The following is a 24,199-nucleotide window of genomic DNA, read 5'->3' on the forward strand; positions in this document are numbered from 1 at the left end:
TAGGAAATAACAAATAACTTAAGCTAACATTTTTCATTGGTCTTCATGACAGAAGACATTATAAACATCCCAAAGATATCAGAGAAGCAAAGTGATAATAGAAGGAAAAACTTGCAATAGTCTCTATCACAAAGCACAAAATATATGGCAAACTAATGGAACTAAATACAAAGAAATCGCCAGAACCTGATAGCCTGCTTCCTGGGGTTTTAAGTGAATGGCTGCAGACATGGTGGAGTCTTTGGTCAATATATTTCAAAACTCATTGGATTCTAAGAAACTATGAACATGACACTCCTGTTCAAGAAGGGATAGAGACACAAAGAAAGAATCAATCGGCCAGGCTTTTGTTCGGAAAATGCTAAAGTCCATTATGAAGGAAGAAACATCAAGATATATAGAAACAGTTCATACAATCAAACAATGTCAATGTTGTTTTGTGAAAGGGAATTATGTTTGACAAATTACCTGAAGTTTTTTGAAGATACAACAATCAGAATTAATAAAGTGGGAGATATAGTTTATTTAGATTTGAAGGCGGCATAAACAGTCCCATGTAAAAGTAGATTGCATAAAATAGGACCTCACAGTATTAGGGATAATGCGAGCATGAATTAAGAATTTGTTAAAAGACAGAAGACAGACAATCCAGAATAATAGCCCTTTCTCAGGTTGGAAAGAAGTTTCTATTCCAGTGTCACAAGTCTCAATTATTCACTATCTAGAATGATGACTTGGACAAGGGGGCAGAGTATAATGTTTGCAAGTCTGCTGATGGTACTATCGACAGAAGAACAAGTTGTGATGAGATCATAAGGAATCCACAAGAGGATATAAATACTAAGCGGGCAAAAACTTGGTAAATGGAGTTTAATGTAGGAAAGTGCAAAATTGTGTACTTTGGATGGAAAAATCAAAATGCAGATTATTATTTAAAGGGTAGAGACTCTAAAAAGGTGCAATACAGCAGAATTTAGGTGCTCTTCTGCATGAATCATAAAAATGTTAGCATGCAGGTGCAACAAATCATTAGGAAGGTGAGAAGACATTTATTCATGGGGTGTGGGGTGTAGGGGGTGGGGTAAGTAGAGTTTTACAACAGGGAAGTGCCTTTATAACTGTACAGTACGTTGGTGAAGCTTACTGTATTCTGTTCTGGTCCCCATATTTAAGAAAAGGTGTGCTGGCTTTGAAGGCAGTTGAAGAGAGATTTACTCAGCTTATTTCTGGGATAAAGAGGTTGACCTATCAAGAATGACTAAACATCTTAGATCTTTATTCATTAGACTTTAGAAGAATGAGGAGCGATCTTATAGGAACATTTAAATTCTCTGATGTTTCCTCTGGTGGGGGTATCTCAAACTAAAGAAGATAGTTACAGAACAAGTGGATATTAATTTAAAATTGATGCAAAGGAATTTCTTCTTCTAGAGGGCAATGAATGTCTGGAATTTGCTACCTGAGAGAGTTACAGAGGCTAAAGAAAAGATTAGTAAAGATAAATAGAAGTCCCTTACAGTCAAAAGCAGGGGAATTTATAACGGGGAACAGAGATGGCAGACCAATTAAGTATATACTTTAGTTCAATAATGAAGATGTAAAGAACATCCCAAAAATATGGCGGAGCACAGGTCTTAATGGGAAGGAGAAATTGAAAGAAATTAATATTAGTAGGGAAATGGTGTTGTGGAAATTAACAGGATTATAAGCAGATAAATCCAGAGGGCTTAATAAGCTTCTTCCCAAGTGCTTAAGGTAGTGATCCTAGAAGTAGCAGATACACTGGAGGTTATTTTCCAAAATTCTATAGATTCTGGAGCAGTGCTTATGGATTGCAAGGTAACTAATGTAAGCCCACAATTTATGAAGGGAGACAGAGAGAAATAGTGAATTTTTGACCAGTTAGCTTGACATCAGTAGTGGGAGAAATGCCAGAGTCCTTTGGAAGATAGTGACAAAATTGGATGAGTCAACATGGATTTATGAGGGGGAAGTCATCCTCAACAAATCCTCCAAAATATTTTGAGGATGTAACTAACAGAGTAGTAAAGGGGAACTAATGGATGTGGTTTACTTGGATTTTCAGAAGGCTTTTGAAAAGGTCCCATATAGAAGATTAGCATGCAAAATTAAAGCACATGGGACAGGAGGTCATGTCCTGAATTGAGCCCGGTTGGCAGACAGGAAATAAACAGTAGGAATAAATGGGTAATTTTCTGAGTGGCAGCCATTAACTTGTGGGGTATTACAGGTATCAGTGCTTGGACCCCAGCTATACTCAATACATTAAGGATTTAAATAAGGAAGCTATCTGTCATATCTCTAAGTTTGCAGATGACACAAAGCTGAGTGGGAACCTAAACTATAAGAAAGATGCAGAGAAGTTTCGGTGTGATTTGGACAAGTTAAAAAGTGGGTAAACACATGGTAATGCAGTATTAGTTGGATACATGTGAACTTATCCACTTTAGTAGCAAAGACAGGCAGGCAGCTTATTAACTGCACTGTGGCATATTGAAACAGAGGAGGTGCAATGAGACCTTGGTGTCCTTGCATAATAGTCAGTCAATGTCATTGTGCAGATTCAGGAGGCAATGAAGATGCCAAATAGTATGCTGACGGCATGGCAAGAGGATTTGAGTACAGGAACAAGGATGTCTTGCAGTAAGTGTACAGGGCATTGGTAAGACCACACCTGGAGTACTGTTGTCAGTTTTGGCCTACTTTTCTGAGGAAGAATATTCCAGCTATGGAAGGAATACAGAGAAGGGTTAACAGACTGATTCCTGGGATGGTGGCATTGACATACAGAAAGAGATTGGATCACATGGGACTATACTCCCTAGAGTTCAGAATAATGAGGGGGATCTCGCAGAAACCTATAAAATTCTAACAGGATTAGACAGGAACTCTCTGCTGTAGTATGTTGTTGAGGTCAAAATACTGAAGACTTCCAAGAAAGATATGCTTCTTAGGGCTAAAGAGATTACAGGAAAGAGAGAGAACTGAGATCAGAGTTCTGATTGAATGATCAGCCGTGATAATGTTGAATGGTGAAGCAGATGTGAAGTACTGAGTGGTTCTACTTTTGCTATTCTTGATCCTATATACTATATTTCAAAGTTTATATCAGTGAAAGTATTTATAGAAGAAGTAAACAGAATTTTAAAATACCCGCAAGTTGAACGCTATGTCGAGCTGGCACAAAAAATTGCTTGGATGACTTCTCATTGAAATCCATTCTGTGGTGTTAAGTATATACATAAACCACCAAATCAAGCATGATGTTTTTCAAGGGCTTGCTTTCAACTCACACCTGGCTTTGGAGGCACAATGCCTGGGATTTCTTTTTGCTGGCTTGGCTGGAATATTCACATTCAAGAAAGATGGTGAGTTAGTTTTGTCATGGCAATTCAAGAAATTTCTGGAAGCAGTCAAATTCCCCTTCTGTGTACAGCAGTCATTGTAAATACAAGAAGATTCCAAATTGTCTAAAAACACAATTTAGGGTTTTTCATAGCTTCCATCATAACATCAGTCATATTGACACCTACAAGAGGAGGCAGGATCTCTTGTTTGCAAAGAAATTCAATAAATAATAGGTGCAGGAGTAGGCCATTCTGCCCTTCAAGCCTGCACCACCATTCATTATGATCATGGCTGATCACCCTCAATCAGTAAGTATCCTGTTCCTGCCTTATCTCCATAACCCTTGATTCCAAATTCAGCTGATACTCATTCAAAGTCTCTTCAAAGTTTACAAGATTCACCTCACGAGTACAGCAGGAATGTTAATTGCTGCATGTGCTGCGATGCCAACATGTACTAGTCTCTGGTTGGGATAAATTGCTAACAGCATCCTTTTCCCTTAACTGAGTCTTAGGGCCTAAGTTGAATTATGCTGGGAGAGAGGTGAGTGACTAGCAAGTATTAACAAAGATAGGCTCTTGTCTTAAACAAGATTTAGTTTACTACATGATCAGGTACAAGTTACATTAGTAAGTTAGGCATTACTGCTATGACTTTTGAGAGACTGGTGGACACAGGTCTTTACCCTATTAGATCCTAAGATAATTAATCTTTTCTCACCTCGTCCAAATGACATCAGATTGGGTGGAACACAATACATTAACCCTTACATGGCATACAACAGATCAGATTATAACCATGGCAATGGTCTGGCATGGAGATTATCAGGATTGTTTTAATTCTCAACCATAATACACAGATGATCTTAACTGTCAGGTCTCATTACTATACCCCAAGAATGAGTCATGTATTGACCGCAATGGAATTCATATGATTCTCATTGGTCATGGTTAGAAAACATGTGTGAACAGTCCACGGTCAGGCATTGAAGGACAGAATCCCCAATAATGTAAGGGCAATAAAAGATCCCAGAAGAAGTACAAAGAGGGTGAGCTGTTCCTTTGAAAAATTGCAATTTGTTATTACTTAGTAATGTATATAATTTACAGCAGCTTTCCTGACCATAATGTAAAATTTATGTAGTCTGAAGTTAAAATAGTGTTGGAGTTTGAATAACGTCAACAGACCTGCATGTTTTAATATTTATAGTGCCCTCATCTGGCTGCAGTGTGGGATTCACAAATCTTCTGAAATCCAGAAGTAAAAGTGATACAAGATCAGTATGAATTTGGATAAAATGATGGAACACTGTGGTAATTTGAACCCTTATACAACCTGTTTCAGTAAAGCATTGTGGAATTAAAAATAGTGCTAATTTACCCTACATTCTTAAGTGTTAGGTAGCAGGACATGTCTACCGCCTGTTATGACATGAAGACAAACAGTCAAAGCAAATCAACATTTCTACCTCCGTATTCACAACACATTAAAATTAAAACTTCAAAGACTCTCTTAAGCAGATTTTTCAAATAACCAATCCTAGACTCTGCGAATAACCAATTTTCAGCACTAGTTTATAGCTTAAATGATAGATTTAGTAAATTCATAAACAATGTAGTAACTTCAGTAAAATTAAACAATAATCTAACTGACGTTTATGTTTAAACCCTATACCTTTGTTTTCAGCCCAGTTTACAAAAATGACAAACAAATCCAGTTAAAATGATAAATCAAATAAAATTACAAACTGACCAGATCACTTTAGTGGTTTTTCATGATGCAATGTCCCATAGGCATAAATGATTGTTTACATGGTTTATTTTCTGAAGAAGTTGATCAGGGCCACCTTTTCAGCTCACTCAGAAGTCAACAGTATTTATAGGTCAATTTCTATTCTCTGAGCTTCCAACAGCTAATAACAGGTGGTTAGGCAGGAACCATTCAAATCTTCATGCTGTTGCATCAACAGTCGAACTCCTTCTCCCAGAAAACACAATCCAAAACCCAATTCAAAACTCTAGCCTCTCCTGATTGAACTGACTGTGTCCTACAAACTCCCAGTTACCATTCAACATCTGTCAGAGGCCACAAGCTCTCTCCAAGACTTGCTGGAAACAATTCTTAGGCACTAGCCTCATTAGTGGCCAACATCTGCTATTGTTTAAACATATTGCTCTCCCCTTTGTGTTGGAGTATCTGTCAAAACTTTTTGATTAAGATCAAACTTGCAATTAATTCCCAGGTCTGGCCTCCCAAGCAAACCGCAGCTTGTTTGTTCTGATTTTTTTTCAAACACAAGCTGCTGTCCACAGTCCAAACATCATTTTCAGCTCACAGTTGTCAGTTCCAAACTAAAATTGATATAAGAACAAAATAACAATAAAGAAAAACCTGTAAGGGTTCTAACTCTCCAAAAGAACAATAAAATGAAACTCCTATCTATATGAAATTAGCAATTTTGCTACAAAGAGAGAGGAATTCAGTTAGAATAGAAATTTAATGTAGTTTCAATTTTATACAGCTCATTTTACACTAGTCAAGAGGACTTTTAAGTGTGGAAAATTAGTCTGTTACTCCATGGGAGAAGTTGAGGGTTTCATTATATCGATATGACGTTGCTTTCATCTTGCTGATATCATGCAAATTATATAACTAGGACATCTTGGGAAAAAATATCTTTTCAGTATGAAACTGAACTACGTTTAAATGCTAACCTTTATGAGGACTACATTATGTGAATCAAAAAACACAATGATACATTTCAATCCTACAAAAATACACTTTGTTCATGTTGACAAGCTGCCTCATGTGATCAGATTATTAAACTTTCAATTTTTACATCACGTTTTGTATTGATGTTCATTTTTCCATTGTTCATGTCCTGTCAAAGGAGATCATGGATGTTATTTTACTTGCTTGGTATAGCCACATATTTTTATTCCAGCTCAGCAACAAGACTTGTACTTCTTTTGATTTAGCATGATTATAACAATGTACAGGAAAACATTATTGCACAGTAAAACAGTTTAGTTATCTATAGCATATTTCAGCAGCACTCATTATGACCAGAGTGCTACCTAAAATAAACCATTAGGGAAACTCCTGTTAATAAAAATACAAAAAGTCAGATTTAATATTGTCTGCCATCTAGAAACTTTCACAGTTCCAAATCTTTTCAGATCTTGACTTGCTATGCCACTAAAAGTTTGGTGGACATTTAGCGGAAAATCCAAAGAAACTCAGGTTTTATTTTAAATAAAAACTCCCTTGGATATTCAATAAAGAAAGCAATAATAAAAATCTAGTGTTGGCTTACAATAACTTAATGACAAATAATTTCTGTTTTTCTTAAATATATTCTTTCTTCCATTTTTGGTTTTGTCATGAATTCATTACTATAAATTCTATGACTTCCAGCTACTGTTAAGAACCTTATGAATAAGGTGCATATATTATAAATAAATCACAATATTTGAGCCTTAGAAGAATGGAATAAAATTTGTGCACTGAGTACTCCAGAATTTTCAATATATCCTCTCAGCAGGTAAGGCTCCTGATCAACAAAACAAATTAAAAGGATTACTCTTCATAAATAAATTACAAAAAAGATGCATGCTCTTTAATGGAAAGAGCTTATAATTATTGAAATTGGATTTGGCAAATCAATTCACAATTCTAACTGTACTTAAGACTTCCGTAGCACTGTTAACTTCTTTAAAAGTAATAATTTATGTTATTTTTGCTATAATGCAGAATACACACAGGTATCACGCTCTATCATTCTTGCAACATTTTAAGTTCACTAGAAGATGAGATAGTGAGGACTGCAGATGCTGGAGAGTCAGAGTCAATAAAGTGATGTGCTGGAAAAAGCACAGCAGGTCAGGCAGCATCTGAGGAGTAGGGGAGGTGACATTTTAGACAGGACCTTTCATCAGGATTGTGCTTTATCCAGTGCCACACTTAATCAACTCTGTCATAGATTGGCAGCAAGGATGACTTTATTCACCAGAACTTCATGCTGCATCATCACAATTTCAGTAACTATAGAACATGGGGTCAGATGCTAGGCTTCTTCTGCAACTTGCTTCTTAGACTCACGCTTGCTTGTCTTGTATATTACTGAGATTTGTTTTGTCAAATTAACTTCCTGTTACGTTAGTACATATAGTTACTGACCTATTAACTGCACCAATTTTAGCCTAGAAGTTTTCAAAATCCAATCCATACATTTGGTTGTTTCCTGTTAAAGGCCTATTCCTGTTGCATGATCATTTGACGTTCTCATCATGATGGTCATTCGAATAACAGACAGGGTGCAATTATATCACTGGTGCCTGATTAACATATTGTAATAAGGACCTGACCTGGCTATGGTGAGAATTTAGGCCACCTGCCCTGCAGATTGACTCAAAATTATAGACAGCAAAATCCAGATATTTAGCAGCAAAAGACTTTCTATTTCCCAGTCACAATTAGCTTCAAGATTTCAAAGTGATCAGATAAATGACTTAAAATGTGTAAGTGTATGGAAAACTCTGAGAGAAACAACCAATGACAATTCATAGATAAGAAAGCAAAAAATTACCCTGCTCACCACCTGGTTTAAAGAGTTGGAATTGTCCCTATTGTGACAGCTAATAATAGCAAAGTTATACCATCTATAGGGGATCAATTCCGAAAGCAAAGCCTAACACTGACTATCATTGATATCAGTGAAACACTACTTAGCACATTTTTATGGTGATCTTTTCTCTAACATATTAAAAGGAATGCTTACTTGTTCAACTAAGTAAGTCAACAACAAGCTTAAAAGAGCATACAGAAGGAAATTATATGAATGCAATAAGCACTCAACAGCCTACATTATCACCAGTGTATATTTATATAGAAATAAAATTAGAAAGGATTTCTACAATGCATATAGTATACCATTCAACTGGAGCACGTTATTTGCTGAAAGCATGTCAGAAAATGTATCTGCATAAACAATGTTTCTTGCAAATTATGTCCCAGAACAGGCAAGAGAAAGAAAGTGATGTGCTATATTCTCACTTGTCCAAGTCCTGTGTCACAAACTGTTCACAAGAGCCCTAGGACCCTCGATGAAGAAGATGGCCCTTAAATAATCTTAATCAAAAACACTTCCAAAATACAGTTAACAGCTTTAAAACTATAGAGAGATATACTTGATAAAAAGGATTACAGAAACAAAAAGAATGAGAATGCAAAAGCAAGCAATGAAAGAAAAGGAGAAGAGTGCTGTATAACATTCCACAGTCTTTATGTACTTATGCCTTTAAGAGAAATGTTCATAGTATAATTACTGTATCATAGAATGTGACCTGCGGGTATAAAGGTCTCATGCTCCATTCTACTTCAGTTGACTTGAAGCATGATAAGCTTTTGAAAGCATACTGCTCTGTTGTAACCGATAGTTACCCCAACACTTAGGTGCATGCGAATATAATTCGTCCGCATAACAGTAGCGCAATAAATGTCTGTTGAATTCTTTAACACCACAACATTCAACCTAGTGTCTTACATTACAATTGTTAACATAGGCATTGCTATATTAAATAAACCAACACATTTGAGGCAAAGTCACATCATGCTAACAATGGTGGACATCTACAAAAGATATCCATATCTTCATGGGAGACATTTGAAAAACTAATTAAAGACCAGTCAGACAACAGCTTTTGACAGCATAGAATTCAGAAAAAAGGACATTTTCTCACTCTCCAGCTGCTGCAGATTATAAGAGTACAGACATGCAATCAAATCTAAGGATAGTGCATTAAAAATTCTTTCAAGATTCAAAAAATTTAGAAGTAAAGGCTATAGATCTGCACTGAAACAATGTGAGTATCTGACCTTTGTAGCTTCCTTTGAAGAAAATCAATTACGTGGTCTTGACAATAAATGCCAAAGTGTTCCAAGAAGACGTTAGTTATTTCTACTATTTTCTGTCTTCAAAGTGGCACAAGAATGAAAAGAAAAATTGTGACATTTTAACTCCTTTTTTGTTATGAATGTCACCTACAGATAGAAAGCTAATACTACAAACCTGTATGTTTTAACATGAAAACTTGCAATCCTTAAAGGAAAAAAAGGGATAATAAGAGGAAGAAAAAAAATTGAAAATAAATGCAGAGAAAATAAAAGAAATATATACTGCATTCCACTTAACCTGAAAAGAGAAATGGAAGGCAAAAACTTAATTAGGAACTGGGAATTCATTGCCACCTTTATTGAATTACAACTACTTAAACAACATAAGCAGTTCAATTTTACAGAACAAATGCCACTGCCAAGGAGGAGCTTTGCATAACTAACACATTCAGTCTTTCTATAACTAATCAGAAAAATTCAGAAAAGATCTGGGAATTTCTTGAAGACCAGCTCAAGGTAAGAATTAACTTGCAGATTAACAGACTCTGATTCAGATCACAAGATAAACACCTCAAATGGGTATAAATGTGACTTTCCAAACAGAACTGTCATAGAGCCACTTTAGATTGGCCACCAACTTACATCAATTAAAGCCTTTAGGAAAAATACTTTGAGAAATAAAAGAGCAAAATCATTGAAGCATTACTTGTCGGTGGTTGCAAATATTAAGCAATAGTGTCAGATCAACAATAATTATATACTATTTATGCAGTGAACACTATTGGTATGATCAGCAAAGTGCGCCAAACAAATTAAATTTGTAATAACTGTGGTATGTCAGACCAACACAAAAGTTTTCCAACTTTTCTTGATATCTTAAAACATGTGATGGCAAAGGTCACTGGCCATACATGTGCACAGAATCTGGTTCCAAATACTAACCAGACCCCAAAACAAAGCACAGCTGATGGACAAGATGATACACGCCACTACACTGGCAGCCAGTCAGGAAGTTAGGAAGGCATACTAACCCAAAGACATCAAGGAGATTTAGAATCAAGCAAATAAAAGGCTAATTTCAGGAGGTGACCCAGCTTTCCAGACTGTTAACCTCATTTACCATGTTGACAATATAAGACAATGAGAACGTTTTGCAACCATTAGTATCATATATCCTGAAAAGGAAGGACAAGACACACTAGAAGTGAAAATTGACATGGGAGCAAGTGCCAACATATCATCATTACATATCTTGAAAAACATGCAGGTTTTACAGTATAGTCTATGAGAGACTGGCTCACAGCTCACATTCACACGATGTTCCATCCACACCCTGGACAAAAGTAGATTCACAACCAACCTTTATATTATACATGGGAAAAATTATATCCTTATCATGGATTACTTCTCTAAATTTCCCTCTGTTTAATAACTTAGCAACACAACATGCATGGTCACTGCTGACATAATGAACACTATGACCAGTTTAGTGCATACCCCAGAATGGATATTATTTGACAACGGACCACAGGTCATCAGCAAATGACTTCAAACTTTCGTATTGAGTAGAGAGTCTCCCTATTACACTGTACCTCCACTATACATGCTCAAACAGGCTTGTACAATTCTATGACCATTAGTTATCAGTTAAGGTCTTCACATTCCATTGTTCCAATTTCATGCAACACTGTTGAAGGGGTTGCCATTCTCAGCACAGTTTATACTCATTATCGAGTGAGATGGACCTTGCCCAGAAACTGGTCATCTAACTCTTCCAAGACACCTGACAGTCTTCTTAAAAGATAGAGAAGAATGAAAGGAATACACTACAAATGAGTAAGCAAAGAATTACCAAAGCTATGCACTGAGCAGAGAATGCTAGTGACAGAATATACAGAATCCCTGCAGTACGGAAACAAGCCCTTCGACCCAACGAGCCCACACCAACCTTTTGAAGAGCATCCCACTAAGACCCATCCTCTGACCCTATCCCTGTAATGCTGTATTTCCCATGGACCTAACCTACAAATCCCTGAACACTATTATGGGCAATTTAGCATGTCCAATCTAACTAACCTGCACATCTTTCTATTGTGGGAGGAAACCGCAGCACCTGGCCAGAAACCGCACAGACTGAGGAGAATGTGCAAACTCCAAGCAGTCAGCAAGCCTGGGGGTGGAATTGAACCCAGGTCCCCAGCACTGTGAGTCAGCAGTACTAACCACTGAGCCGCCGTGCTGTCCTTAGAATTACAAAATGTAAATAATCAGATACCAGGAAAAGGTTTCTTGAATATGCAGCCAGCTCAAATAATTTGAAGTCATTACTGATCATGGTATTAAATTGCAAATGAACAGAAGGCAATTCAGCAAATAATCGGACACCAACCATGCACAAAAAAAACCCTCCAATGATGGTGACTGAATGATAGTGTTAAGTAACAGCAATCAGCAATAAACAACCAAGTTGTCAAACAGGTGCCACAAAGTTAATGTATATCCCTCTAGGTGGGTGCATGATAACCAGATCAGGATAATTTGCCAAAACTTCAAAGCATTATATTAATGTTTGAAATATTGATCTTTAAACTCTATTGTTCTGTTTGTATAATTAGCAAATTGACAAAATGTGCCCATGTACAATCATGTATTTCTGTTTTGGGTATATTTTTATCTTGGGTAAAAGAGAGATGTTGCATTATGCCTCATGGTCAGTATGTCAGTATGTCATCTCTATATGATATCATGTGGCCAAAGGATGTAGAGAATGGATAAGAAAAACAGACACATATTAACCTTCTCAGCAGGACATAACAAATCGTGAGTTGCATTTTGAAAAAGTGCAGTTGAGTTGTTGATTTGGCCAACATTTATCTTTCCACTTGCAAAACAGATTACCTAATAATTTATCCAATTTCTGGTTGCAGAAACACACTGATGACATATTGTCTTCAAAGCACTATATTAGCATTTTAGTATTTTGGCACATCCTGAGGTTGTCAGATTTACATTATATATTGTTCAGTATAATGTATGACTTATGGCAGCTTTAATTCAACACAGTCAACTCAGTTCTTGGGCTGACTGAAAGCAAAATACCAGTGTATATATTCACAATCTAAGTCATTGCTCATCCTATGATTCTTTACTAATTACAATTGTACAATCAGAGGACTTCAGAAAACAAATAACACACTCAGCACATTTCCTCCGGGAGAAGCCAACATACAATGCAAATGAAGTTCAATCTACAAGAGAACTCTCAACAGCATTTAGATTTTGTTACCACGTAAAAATGAAGCAATGATCATCATTAACTCCCATTCTGTGAATGCCTGGGCGAGGTAAGGGAGGTGTCCTGATAATACTGTGGTGGAGAGGGAACTTCCATTTCTGGCATTACAACCTCTGGGAATCCACTGGAAGGTCACTCAAGTTTATATGAAAGTATCCCATGCAGCAGCAGGTCAACTTGATGCCTGCAAAATAGCAATTTGGGTTGGAGGTGATCCTTAGTTGACCCCTTAATTGACCCTGTTGGCCACACTACTGATGTTCCTACTATTGTTAACATGATACAATGGCAGGAAAAGTTCAGGTTCCTGTCCCTAAGCCATCTTCTACCATTTTATGACACATTCCATCTTTCAGTTCATCACCAAATGGCTTGTAAATCCAGCCTTCTACATCTCCATAATGTTTGCACCTGTTCTTTTTAAATGCTCCCTATACTCACCAGTCACTTTACAACCACCATTTTTCTCAAAGGGAAGACAGATGCTACACAAGCACACCAAACAAAAATTTCATTTTCATTTTTAGATTGAAGCCAGGAGATAGTGGAGCTGATTTCTGCACAGTAAAGCCGAGCACTCTATCTCCAGCAACATTGGTGATCACTCATACACTGCCAACATTTACCTGCAAACCGCAATCCATCAGTACCCAATCAAGCATTAATAGTTAGCAGAGAATTCCCAACATTTTTTGACATAAAACAGAAGGTAACCTGATGATGTAAATATCCAAGTAGGTTCTAGTATATTTGAGCAGGAGCCAAAATGTGTATGACCTTGAACCAGAGAAAAAACAAATAATGATTTGTTTACAGAGCTTGAGATATATTTTAATGTTCATGTAATGTCTACCAAAAAGTCACGGCAACTGATTAGGAAAACAGTTACGCATTAAAATCCAGACAGGTCTAAACTCACTGCAGGATAACTTAGCTGAAAATGTGTTGCTGGAAAAGCTTATGCCCGAAACGTCGATTCTCCTGTTCCTTGGATGCTGCCTGACCCGCTGTGCTTTTCCAGCAACACATTTTCAGCTCTGATCTCCAGTCCTCACTTTCTCCTCGCAGGATAACTTAGACCAAATGACAACTGCAGAATCTGCAACCTTCCTCTATTTCTTCAGAGGACAAGGCAATCACTTAATTCAGTATGAAGAATATAAGCAAAATACTGCAGATGCTGGAACTGGAGTTCTGAAGAAGAGATCAATTAGAAGAAAGTGAGGACTGCAGATGCTGGAGACCAGAATTGAAAAATGTGGTGCTGGAAAAGCACAGCAGGACAGGCAGCATCCGAGGAGCAGGAGAATCGATGTTTCGGGCATAAGCCCTTCTTCAGGAATGAGGCTGGTGTGCCAAGCGGGCTGAGATAAAAGGTAGGGGAGAGGGAATTTGGGGGAGGGGTGCTGGGAATTCGATAGGTGGCAGGAGGTGAGGGTGTGGGTGATAGGCCGGAGAGGGAGTGGGGGCGGAGAGGTCAGGAAGAAGATTGCAGGTCAAGAGAGCGGTGCTGAATCCGGGGGTTAGGACTGAGATAAGATGGGGGGAGGGGAAATGAGGAAGCTGGAGAAATCTACATTCATCCCATGTGGATGGAGGGTTCCTAGCCGGAGAGACCCCAGACTCAAAACATGAACTCTATTTCCTCTCCATTGATGCTACTAGACCTACTGAATCTCTCCAGCATTCTCTCAATACTTCAACATAACTCAATATGAAGGCTTTGAACAAAGGCTGCAGATCCAAAGGACAAAGGAGTATTCAGGTGACTCAAGCTTAATGATTTGAGCATTGCTCAGAACCCACATTGATTATAAATCTTGTATGGATAGGGTTGACAGTCAGAATCTTTTTTCCCAGAGTTGAAGTGTCTAATATTAGGGGTCATGCATTTAATTTGAGAAGAGGAGGGCATGAAGGGCAAGCTTTTTTTTTACACAGAGAGTGGTAGGAGTGTGGAATATGCAGTGGTGGTGGAGGCAGGTATAATAGGGGCATTTAGGGGACTTTTAGATAAGCACATGAATATGCAAGGAATGGAGGGATATGGACCAAAAGCGGACAAAAGGGATTAGTTTAATTTGATATCATGTTTGGCACAACAGCATGGGCTGAAGGGCCCGTACCTATGCTGTACAGTTCTATGTTTTATTAGTAGTATCTAGAAACCTAGTAGCCAAAACATTTACATACTCTTGTAGCAATAGCACAGTAAGCACTCAGTTATCCTCTTGCAAGCAAAGTTTTCAATGACCAGGAGCTGCCTAGGATCCCTGGACTGAAATCAGTTCAACCCATGTCCATTCCAAGATCAGGAGATTATGGCCATCTATATCCAGAAAGGGATATTTTTCAGCTGAAGTCTACATCAGGTAAAAGGCAGAAAACGTGTTAGAAAATCTATGCTATGATAACGTGTTTCTGCAAATGATGGTAATAAATCACTGTAATATTTTATGCAAAGATTACTTGATGTCTGGACTTTTTGTATGGCATTAAGGAAAAGATAAAGGACTGGTGTCAGGTCTCAAGGTTGAAATGTGATAATTTTCTGTGAGAAGCAAGGATTTTACTTGGACCATGATGTATTTGGCAAAGGAAGAAAAACTTTTGAAGGGTGAAACTTTCTAATAATAGTTCTGTACTCATCAGTGAAGATAAGCTCAATATCAATCTTGTAACTACAACGCAGCCATTGCTATTGCCCATTTTCTTGTTCTTCACTGGTCAGGAATTCAACAACAACTTAATTATCACATTCTAAGGTTGATAAAAAAAAACCTTTACAGCGCTTTGAAATGAGTCTGTAATCTGAACTTTAGCACAATGCTAACACTGTGTGACACAGTGAATGCTGTTTGTACTTTACACCTTGGTTGCAGAACCTCTCCCCAGCAATCAGCTGAGCTCCTTCAAACAATTTTGGAAACACAAGAGGTAAATCTCCTGAGAAAAATCTCAGAAAGTGCACCTGGGTCTACACATCCCAGTGGATACAAATTGTTGGGATGTCTAGCTTTCCATTATTGCTACCTAAGTAATCTAGTTTCCCCTACAGTCTTCTGGCACTAAGTATCTCTGGCAATACAGTAAACAAAGTAAGATTCCATTTGGGCATTCATTGTGTAGATTTTCTCGTCCTCAGTATTTATGCAAATTTGGAATGCTTTCCAAAGACACAACTAAATGTCGAATCGTAAGATCCCTACAGTGTAGAAAATGGTCATTTGGCCTATCATGTCCACACCAACCCTCTGAAGAGCATCCCACCCAGTCATAAAAATGCCCCATTGTAACCCTGCATTTACAATGGCTAATACACCTAAACTGCACATATCTGGACACTACAGGGCAACTTAGCATGGTCTACCCACCTGACTTGCACATCTTTGGATTGTGGGAGGAAACCAGAGCACCCAAAGGAAAGCCACACAGACATGGGGAAAATGTGCAAACTCCACAGACAGTCACCCAAGGCTGGAATTGAACCTGGGATCCTGGCGCTGTGAACACAGAAGTGCTAATCACTGAACCACCATGCAGACTCCTGAGATGTAGGAGATGGATTCTTGAGAAATGAGTAAAAGTACATGTAATATGGGCAAACACCTGAACAAAATTCTCAATGGTCTGTGTTCCACTACCAAGATTTTTAAACAGTGGTGCACAATGTCAAAGACAATAAAGGGCAGGTAACTAGCTGTATCATTTATGTTTGACTATCATTGGTTGTTTAGGGGGAACTTCACTGTACACATAATTTATATTCAGGTGCTTCTCCAGTGGAACCACAGCATGAATCAGCTCAGTCAGATTTTGATGGCTCCATAAATGCACAAATCTCAAACTTTATTATCCACCAAAGCATGAATTTCAGGCCACCAAGTTGAACATGCTGCAATCGAATTTTGCATAGCAAGCACTGTTGTTTATTGAAAATAAACAAAACTTTGAATTGTTTTGAGAAATGTTTTATTAAATAAATACACATTTAATGGGATGAGATGCTCTTCAGAGACTCAGTGTGGATGTTTTGGGTCAAATGGCTCAATGTTTCCACACTGGAGGGATTCTATAAAAAAAACTCAGACTTTTCCCACAAAGCTGGTAAAATGTGCAGCTTAACTACAAAGATAGTCAATGCTGATAAGTAATTATGATAATATGATTGAGTAAAGTTCTTCAATTTACACAATTGTAAGGCATTGCTTGATTTAGTGTTAAACCATTTTGATCAGTAGATCCAGAAATGGTATTGAATTTGTTCATCACATTAATAGCAGCAACTGGCAGGGTGCAACTGGCCTCTGTATCCCTGCAATAGAATGGAAAAGGTCAGGCAGAATTCCTTACCCTAGTTGCTAGCTACTCAGCTGTAACAATGCTAATGGTAGATTAGGCTGCAAACATTTACTATCAAGAATTCTACATGAAGAAAGGTTTCTTAGGTGAAGTTCTGAAGAGGCTGCCAGAACCAATCAAACAGTAACCAAACACGAAATATGTAGAATCCTTCTGAGAGAAGGGAACTGAAGCAGATAAAACATGAGCAAAGAGGGGAGGGGATGAGCAGTTTACAAAAAGAGTCCACTAACCAAATTGAAATGCTATTAATAACCAAAAAAAGTACCTGTACTGCTGCATGTTCTCCTCTTAATTATGTAAATATTTAAGGTCAAACATAAAATTAAAAAATTTTAAAAATCTTATTACTGGAGCTCTAACAGATATTGCTTCATCACAATTTGGGTCTGACATAAACAATTAGTTCCAGAAGGTTGAAAGAGAAGAATCATTAAATAACTGCAGGTCGTGAATTTCCAAAGAAATATACCTAACCACTTTTCTTTATCTGATATTAATCACTGAAGCTTGAAGTTAGAAGCATCTATTAAACAAGGAAAAATAAGTGGGTAAAATCCAAATAACTATTTAATACATTTTTCACATAGTCTGATTGTTTCATCTTATATTTCAATGTTGCATCTCAGGATATATTTTATAAGGCTTCTAAACCCAGTGCTGAGCTCTATGATGTATTCATTCTGCAGAAACTTAAATTACTGTATTCAATGAAAGACAAATGGCTATTCAGATTGTAGACCAGAAAATAATTTAACTTCACCAATTAAATCAATGGTAAGTGAATTAAAGAACATTTTTTTATTAAGTTTGATTAAGGCAAATGCTGAAAGAGCCAGATTTTTGCATGAAAATGGCAAGATTGGTTGTCTCCACCATAACCACAGCAATCTGTGCAATTTAAATAATAGACTAAATCCAAACCATAAAATACCAATGTAGCCTATTTTGTACATCATTAGCATTTGTGTGTACTTCAGTGCCTCACATAAAGGTATGGTGCATTAGTTTGTAATCTAAACTCAATTTATTCCATTCAATACACCCCTATTACCTCTTGAATTTGTTTGCCTGCTTGTGTTCCAAAATGATTAGCACATGTTTGCATATTTTTATCGTGATAACTTAGCTTTTACACTAATTTTCAAGGCAACTTATGTTGCAACACAATCTTCAGTCCGCTAATGTGTTTTTGAATAATATACCAAAACAGAAATAAAAATAATTAAAAGTTGAGTGATTACGCAAATCTATAGCAGATAAAGTATAACGTGAATAAATATGAGGTTATGTACTTTGATAGCAAAAACATTGTAAGACAGATTATTATCTGAATGGTGATAGATTGGGAAAGGGAGAGGTGCAACAAGGCCTGGCTGTCTGGATGACCAGTGAGCCCAGAGTCAGGGGTCACAGTCTAAGGATATATTTAGAATTGAAATGAGAATAAATTTTGTCACCCAGACAGTAGTTAGCCTGTGGAATTTGTTGCTACAGAAGTGGTTGAAATCAAAACATTGAATGTCTTCATGAAGGAGTTAGATATAGTTCTTTGCACTCAAGGGATCAAAGCTAGAATAGGGTAATAAGATAGTCAGCCATGATAATACTGAATGATGCAGCAAGCCGAAGTGCCAAATGACGTACACCTGCTCCTATTACTATTATTATTGATATATAATTAAGTAATATTACATAATACAAAAATACTAATAAATGCTGTAATTTTCTTGCAATTAAATGTAAACAAATCAAAGCTACTGATTGCACAATTGGTGCTTGTAAATTTATCAGTAACTTTTCTTTGTTTACATTTATTGCAAAGAGTACAACATTTTGCCAGTAATGCTGAAACCTTCTCCAGAACTAGCCCCAGTCATATGTTCCAGTATGCGAATGTCTGCTGACACCCCAAAAATATTCTCAGTGCACATGTGTAAAATGTGCAGTAGATCTGCCATTACTGCATGATATTGTTCCATTAATGTTCACTCATACTTATTGTACTTACTTGGGTGCAATGAAGAATTACCATATTGATTCCCAGGATAGCAGGACCAACTTATGAAGCAAAATTGGATTGGTTTGGACTACGTTCACTGGAATTTAGAAGAATGAGGAGGGATCTCATAGAAATCTATGAAATCCTAACAGGACTAGACAAAGGTGAATGCAGGAATGATGATCTCATTGACCAGGGAGTCCAGAACCAAAGGTCATAGTTTAAGGATATGGGTAGGCCTTTTAGGACTGAGATGATGAGAAATTTCTTACCCCATAGAGTGAAGAACCTGTGGATGTCTCTGCCACAGAAAGCAGTTGAGACCAAAACATTGATTGTTTTCAAGAAAAGTGTTAAATACAGTCCTTAGAGCTAAAAAGATCAAAGATCATGAGGAAAAAGTGGGAACGGAATACTGAATTGGATGATGTGCCATGATCTTATTGAATGGTGAAGCAGGCTCATAGGACCTGCTCATATTTTCCATATTTCTATGGCTACATCCTTGACACCATAACCCAATTATTTTCACCTATCACCTTACTCAGTTACCCAGCTTACCCACCTGCCCACAACTAACATCTCACCCACCTCACTAGCTATCCATTCACTCTCTTATCTACTTACTAATTTGACAATATTTAAAAACTGAACTTTTAAACTCACCATATGGCAACTAGTGCTGTTAAGGGAGGGGTTGTCTCTGTCTTCTTCGATTCTGCTCCTCTCTAATGGAGTAGGAATGTTGCACTTCACATTTCCTTGACAACTATGAATGAAAGATGCAGAAGAAATACAGAAAAGAAGCAGATTGGAAAAAAAAATTGAGCACAGCAGCAATCTGTTCATCACTGAAATATTTCAAGCAATATATAAAAAAGGACCCAACTCAAATTAGGACATGAGCAGAGGGACTGGAATGTTTATGTGTATAAGTCATTGAAGGCAGTAGAACTGAGAGAACCATTTAATAAAGCATTGAGCATCCTAAGCTTTATTAATAGAGACTTTGATTAAAAAAAAGCAAGGCAGCTATATTAAATTTGTACAGAATACCAGTTCAGCCTTTACTGGAGTAGCAAGCAGTTTTGGATATTAGTAGGAGTGACCATGCACAGTTCTTTCACAGACAAAGTCTATCCACACTGGGATCAATAAAATGATCAAAGACATCATCAACGGTGTCATCAGCAGTACTTGTTTAGTAAGCACTGATGCTCAATTGTGTTCCACCTGGGCTACTCCATTCAATATCTAACTAGAATCTTGGTTCAAACACAGAGAGCTGAATTCCAGAAGTGAGGTGAGAGTGACCCAATTTTGACTGAGTATGGCAACAAGGACACTGAGCAATATACTCCATCATGTCATGTGGCAGCACCGCCATGCTAAATTAGATAGACTTCAAACAGATCTAGCAACTCAAAATCCACAAGACATCAATGAAGAGCTGTGATTCTTCAGCAGCAGAAATGGACTAAATATGATTTAGAATATCCCTCATTCTACCCTTTCCATCAAGGCAGGGAATCAACATAGATTCAATGAAGAATGCAGCAGAACGTCAGGGTCAACTGAAGGTATATATAAAATGAAGTTGTCAACATGGAGAAGCTGGAACACAGACCGACTAGCTGTCAAACAGCATGCTGTTTACTCTATGACTCTGATCGACAGAGGTAAGGAATTCCATAACCAAAAGATCAGATAGAAGCCCTGCATTCTTGTCATGCCCAATCATGAACAACAGTTGACAACTACTCATTCCAGGAGGAAGGTCCACAAATATACCCATACTCAATTATCAGGTTCCCAGCAAAAAGTAAGGCATTTGAAGTATGTGCAACGATCTTCAGTAAGAAGTGCTGAGTCGATGATCCATCTCAACCTTCTAATCATATTTGGCAGTCTTCAGCCACTACAATTCTCTCCACATGATATCAAGAAAAGGTAGAAGACACTAGATATTATTAAGTTTGCTGATGACACAATGGTAGTGGGTCTCATTAGCAGGAATGACGAGTCAGCATACAGAAAGGAGGTGCACCGGCTAACAGATTGGTGCAGAGCCAGCAACCTGTTTCTGAAGATAGACAAAACAAAAGATGGTTGTTGACTTCAGGAGGGCATGGTGCGACCACTCTCCACTGGACATTGGCGGCTCCTCCATGGAGAGCGTGAAGAGCACCAAATTTCTTGGCGTCCACCTGGCAGAGAATCTCATCTGGTCCCTCAATATCAGCTCCACAGACAAGAAGGCACAGCAGTGTCTCTACTTTCTGTGTGAGTTGAGGAAAGTGCATCTCCCATCTCCCAAACCTTCCAGATTCTACAGAAGGTTCATTGAGAGTACCCTAAGCAGCTTCATCACTGCCTGGTTCAGGAATTGCACCGTCACAGATCATAAGACCCTACAACGGGTAGTGAGGACAGCTGAGAAGATCATCGAGGTGTCTCTTCCCTCTACCACAGACATTTACACCAAACACTACATGGACAAAAGAGCTGAATTGCAGAGGTGAGGTGAGAGTGACAGCTCTTCACATCAAGGCTGCAGTTGACTGAGTGTGACATAAAGGAGCCTAGGAGAAAGTGAGGACTGCAGAAGCTGGAGAGGTCAGAGTTGAAAAGGGTGGCATTGGAAAAGCATTGCAGGTCAGGCAGCATCCAAGGTGCAGGAGAGTCAACATTTCAGGCATAAGCCCTTCAGAGCAAAAAGAGTTAATGGGAATCTGGGGAAAGCCCTCTATGTTTTGGAGTCATATATAGAAAAAAGAAAGGTGGTTGTGGTTGTTTGAGGTCAGTCATCTCAGCTCCAGGACATCTCAGCAGGTGTTCCTCAGTATATTGTTTGAGGCCCAACCATCTTCAGCTGCTTCATCAATGACCTTCCCTTTATCATATGATCAGATGAATAAATGATGTTAATGAGCACCATTCATGACTCCTCAAATACCAAATAAGACCATTTGCAAAAACAGCAAAATCAAGGTCTGTGTTCAACTGTGAAATCTGTTATAGGCACATGGAATTTTACTTATTTTATTCCATTTCTGAAATGACTCTTAGCATTATGGCTCCTAAGGTCTGTTGATGGCAGATTCTGGATGAGTTAGCATGGAGGGTGAAAGCATTTAACATGAAAAGTTGCCGAAGAATGAATTGGCACTGTTTGAATAGGGGCTGGAAGGCACTATGGGGATGCTTGGGAGATAATGGGTTAGTATGAAGGTCATAGGAGGTGACTAAATTGAAACAAGTAATATCCCGAAGGGACATGCCTGAGTCGATGTTCAAAGATTTTGTCTCTTGAGGGAGAATCTAGAGCTAGGGGCCACAGCTTAAAAATTAGGGGGCAATTTTAAAATTGAGATGAAGAAACTTTTTTTTCCTCAGAGTTGTGAGATTTTGGAAATCCCTTCCTCAAAAGGCAATGGATACAGAATCTATAAACACTTGTAAGGCAGAGGTAGATTGATTTTTGATGACCAAGGGCATGAAAGATCATTGGGGATATACGGCAACAAAGAGATGAGGTTAAAATCAGAACAGCCATGATCATAATTGTAAATCTGGACCCCTGGGAGAGGCCTCTCATTTCCACGATCGGTCAAATAAACACTAGCAGCTCGGTCTCCTTTAGCAAGTTTTAACAATTTATTACGACGCTGTGCATAGGTTATCCAGCAATAGAAGGGTTAAGCACCTCTGTGTATTCTGGAAAAGCTGTGCAAAATTACTTGAAACAAAGACAACTTTTATATGGTTCTTAAGAAATAGTAGAGACTTAATTACAGAATAAATCCAATAAAGTGTAATAAAGTGACATTATGGACAGCAGGTTAACCAAATAGCATTTCCTCGGAATCAATGTTGTTTTGCACGTCATATCTGTGCACCTGCGTCTCTAACGTTAGCTAAGATGGTTAGTAATGTCCTATCTAACTTGGTTAATTCCATACTGTGAAGGGAGAATTGTCTGCTCATTTTTGATTCAGTTAGCTCAGGAATGTAGCTTTTAGCAGGGTGAAAAGCCATTTTAAACACAGTGTTAATTTGCAGCCTAAAAGCCATTTTATGTTACTTTATGTGACTTGCATTAAGAAGCCACTTTGTAGTTAGTAAAAATATGCATTAAATGGTTGCTTCTGACAACAGCCTAGATCCAGATTTTAGATCCTCATAATGAATGGCGGAGCAGGCTCAAAGGGCTGAGTGGTTTATTCTTCTTTCTTGTTCATACATTTGTCTGTCAGATGTTCATTTGAGCAATATATTCCTGGGTGGGTGGTGAGGTGGGTTGGGGGATAGGGTGGAGGATGGGTATAAAGTTAAGAAATATAGGGTCAGTTATTTCTCAAAACTATTGAGACAAAGTCACAGACAACCTAGGTGGGCATCTTAACCAACCAGTTTCAGGATGTGGCAGCCAATGTAGTCAAACTGCAGCCAGTGTAGTGCACTTGACTTTAATGTCCAATCTCTGGAATGAAATTTGTGTAATTTGGGACAATTTTTCTAGGCTTGTGAGCTGGGCTGGAACATTTTGCAACTCAAACTAATCTCGCAATGGTAAAAATCCAGCTTCTCTCCTCTGACTTGTCTTCCATTATTTTATAAAACAAAGAACTGCGAATGCCATAAATCTGAAACGAAAACAGAAATTGCTAGAGAAACTCAGGTCTAGCGGCATAAGTGGAGAGAAAGCAGATTTAGTCTTTCAATATAGTGACCCTTCTTTGGAACAGAGTCCAGTTATGATGTTTGCTTCAATTATTATATTCTAATTATCATAGGCAAGAGTCTCCAAATCTGAAAGTAAATAAAAGATACTTAGACCATAGGAGCATGACATTGGAGCAGAAATTAAGCCATTCAACCCATCGACTCTGCTCCACCATTCAATCATGACTGATAAGTTTCTCAACCCCATTCTCCCACTTTCTCCCCATAACCCTTGATCCCCTGGATAATCAAGAACTTATCTTATCTCCATCTTAAACATACTCAATGACCTGACCTCCACAGCCTTTTGTGGCAATGAATTCCATAGATTCACCACTTTCTGGCTGAAGATGTTTCTCATTATTTCCATTCTAAAGGTTCTTCGCTTTACTCTAAGGGTGTGCCCTCGGGTCATTGTCTCTCCTACCATTGGAAACATTTTCCCAATATTCACTCTGTCCAGGTCATTCTGTATTCTGTATATTTCAATGAGATACCCCCCATTCTTCTGAACTCCATTGAGTATCGACCCAGAGTCCTCACATTTCATT

General features: G+C 37.9%; 1 protein-coding gene across 3 annotated transcripts in view; it reads right to left on the reverse strand.

The window, feature by feature from the left end:
• ppargc1a (peroxisome proliferator-activated receptor gamma, coactivator 1 alpha) overlaps positions 1 to 24,199 on the reverse strand; it is a 725,479-nt gene that overhangs the window by 347,139 nt on the left and 354,141 nt on the right. For all 3 annotated transcript variants that reach the window (XM_072563359.1, XM_072563267.1, XM_072563521.1), the window contains exon 2: positions 19,590 to 19,692. In XM_072563359.1, the coding sequence (XP_072419460.1) occupies positions 19,590 to 19,692 (103 nt within the window). The remainder of the gene's footprint in view (positions 1 to 19,589; positions 19,693 to 24,199) is intronic.

Source organism: Chiloscyllium punctatum, chromosome 1, assembly GCF_047496795.1.
Source record: "Chiloscyllium punctatum isolate Juve2018m chromosome 1, sChiPun1.3, whole genome shotgun sequence".
Taxonomy (NCBI): domain Eukaryota; kingdom Metazoa; phylum Chordata; class Chondrichthyes; order Orectolobiformes; family Hemiscylliidae; genus Chiloscyllium; species Chiloscyllium punctatum.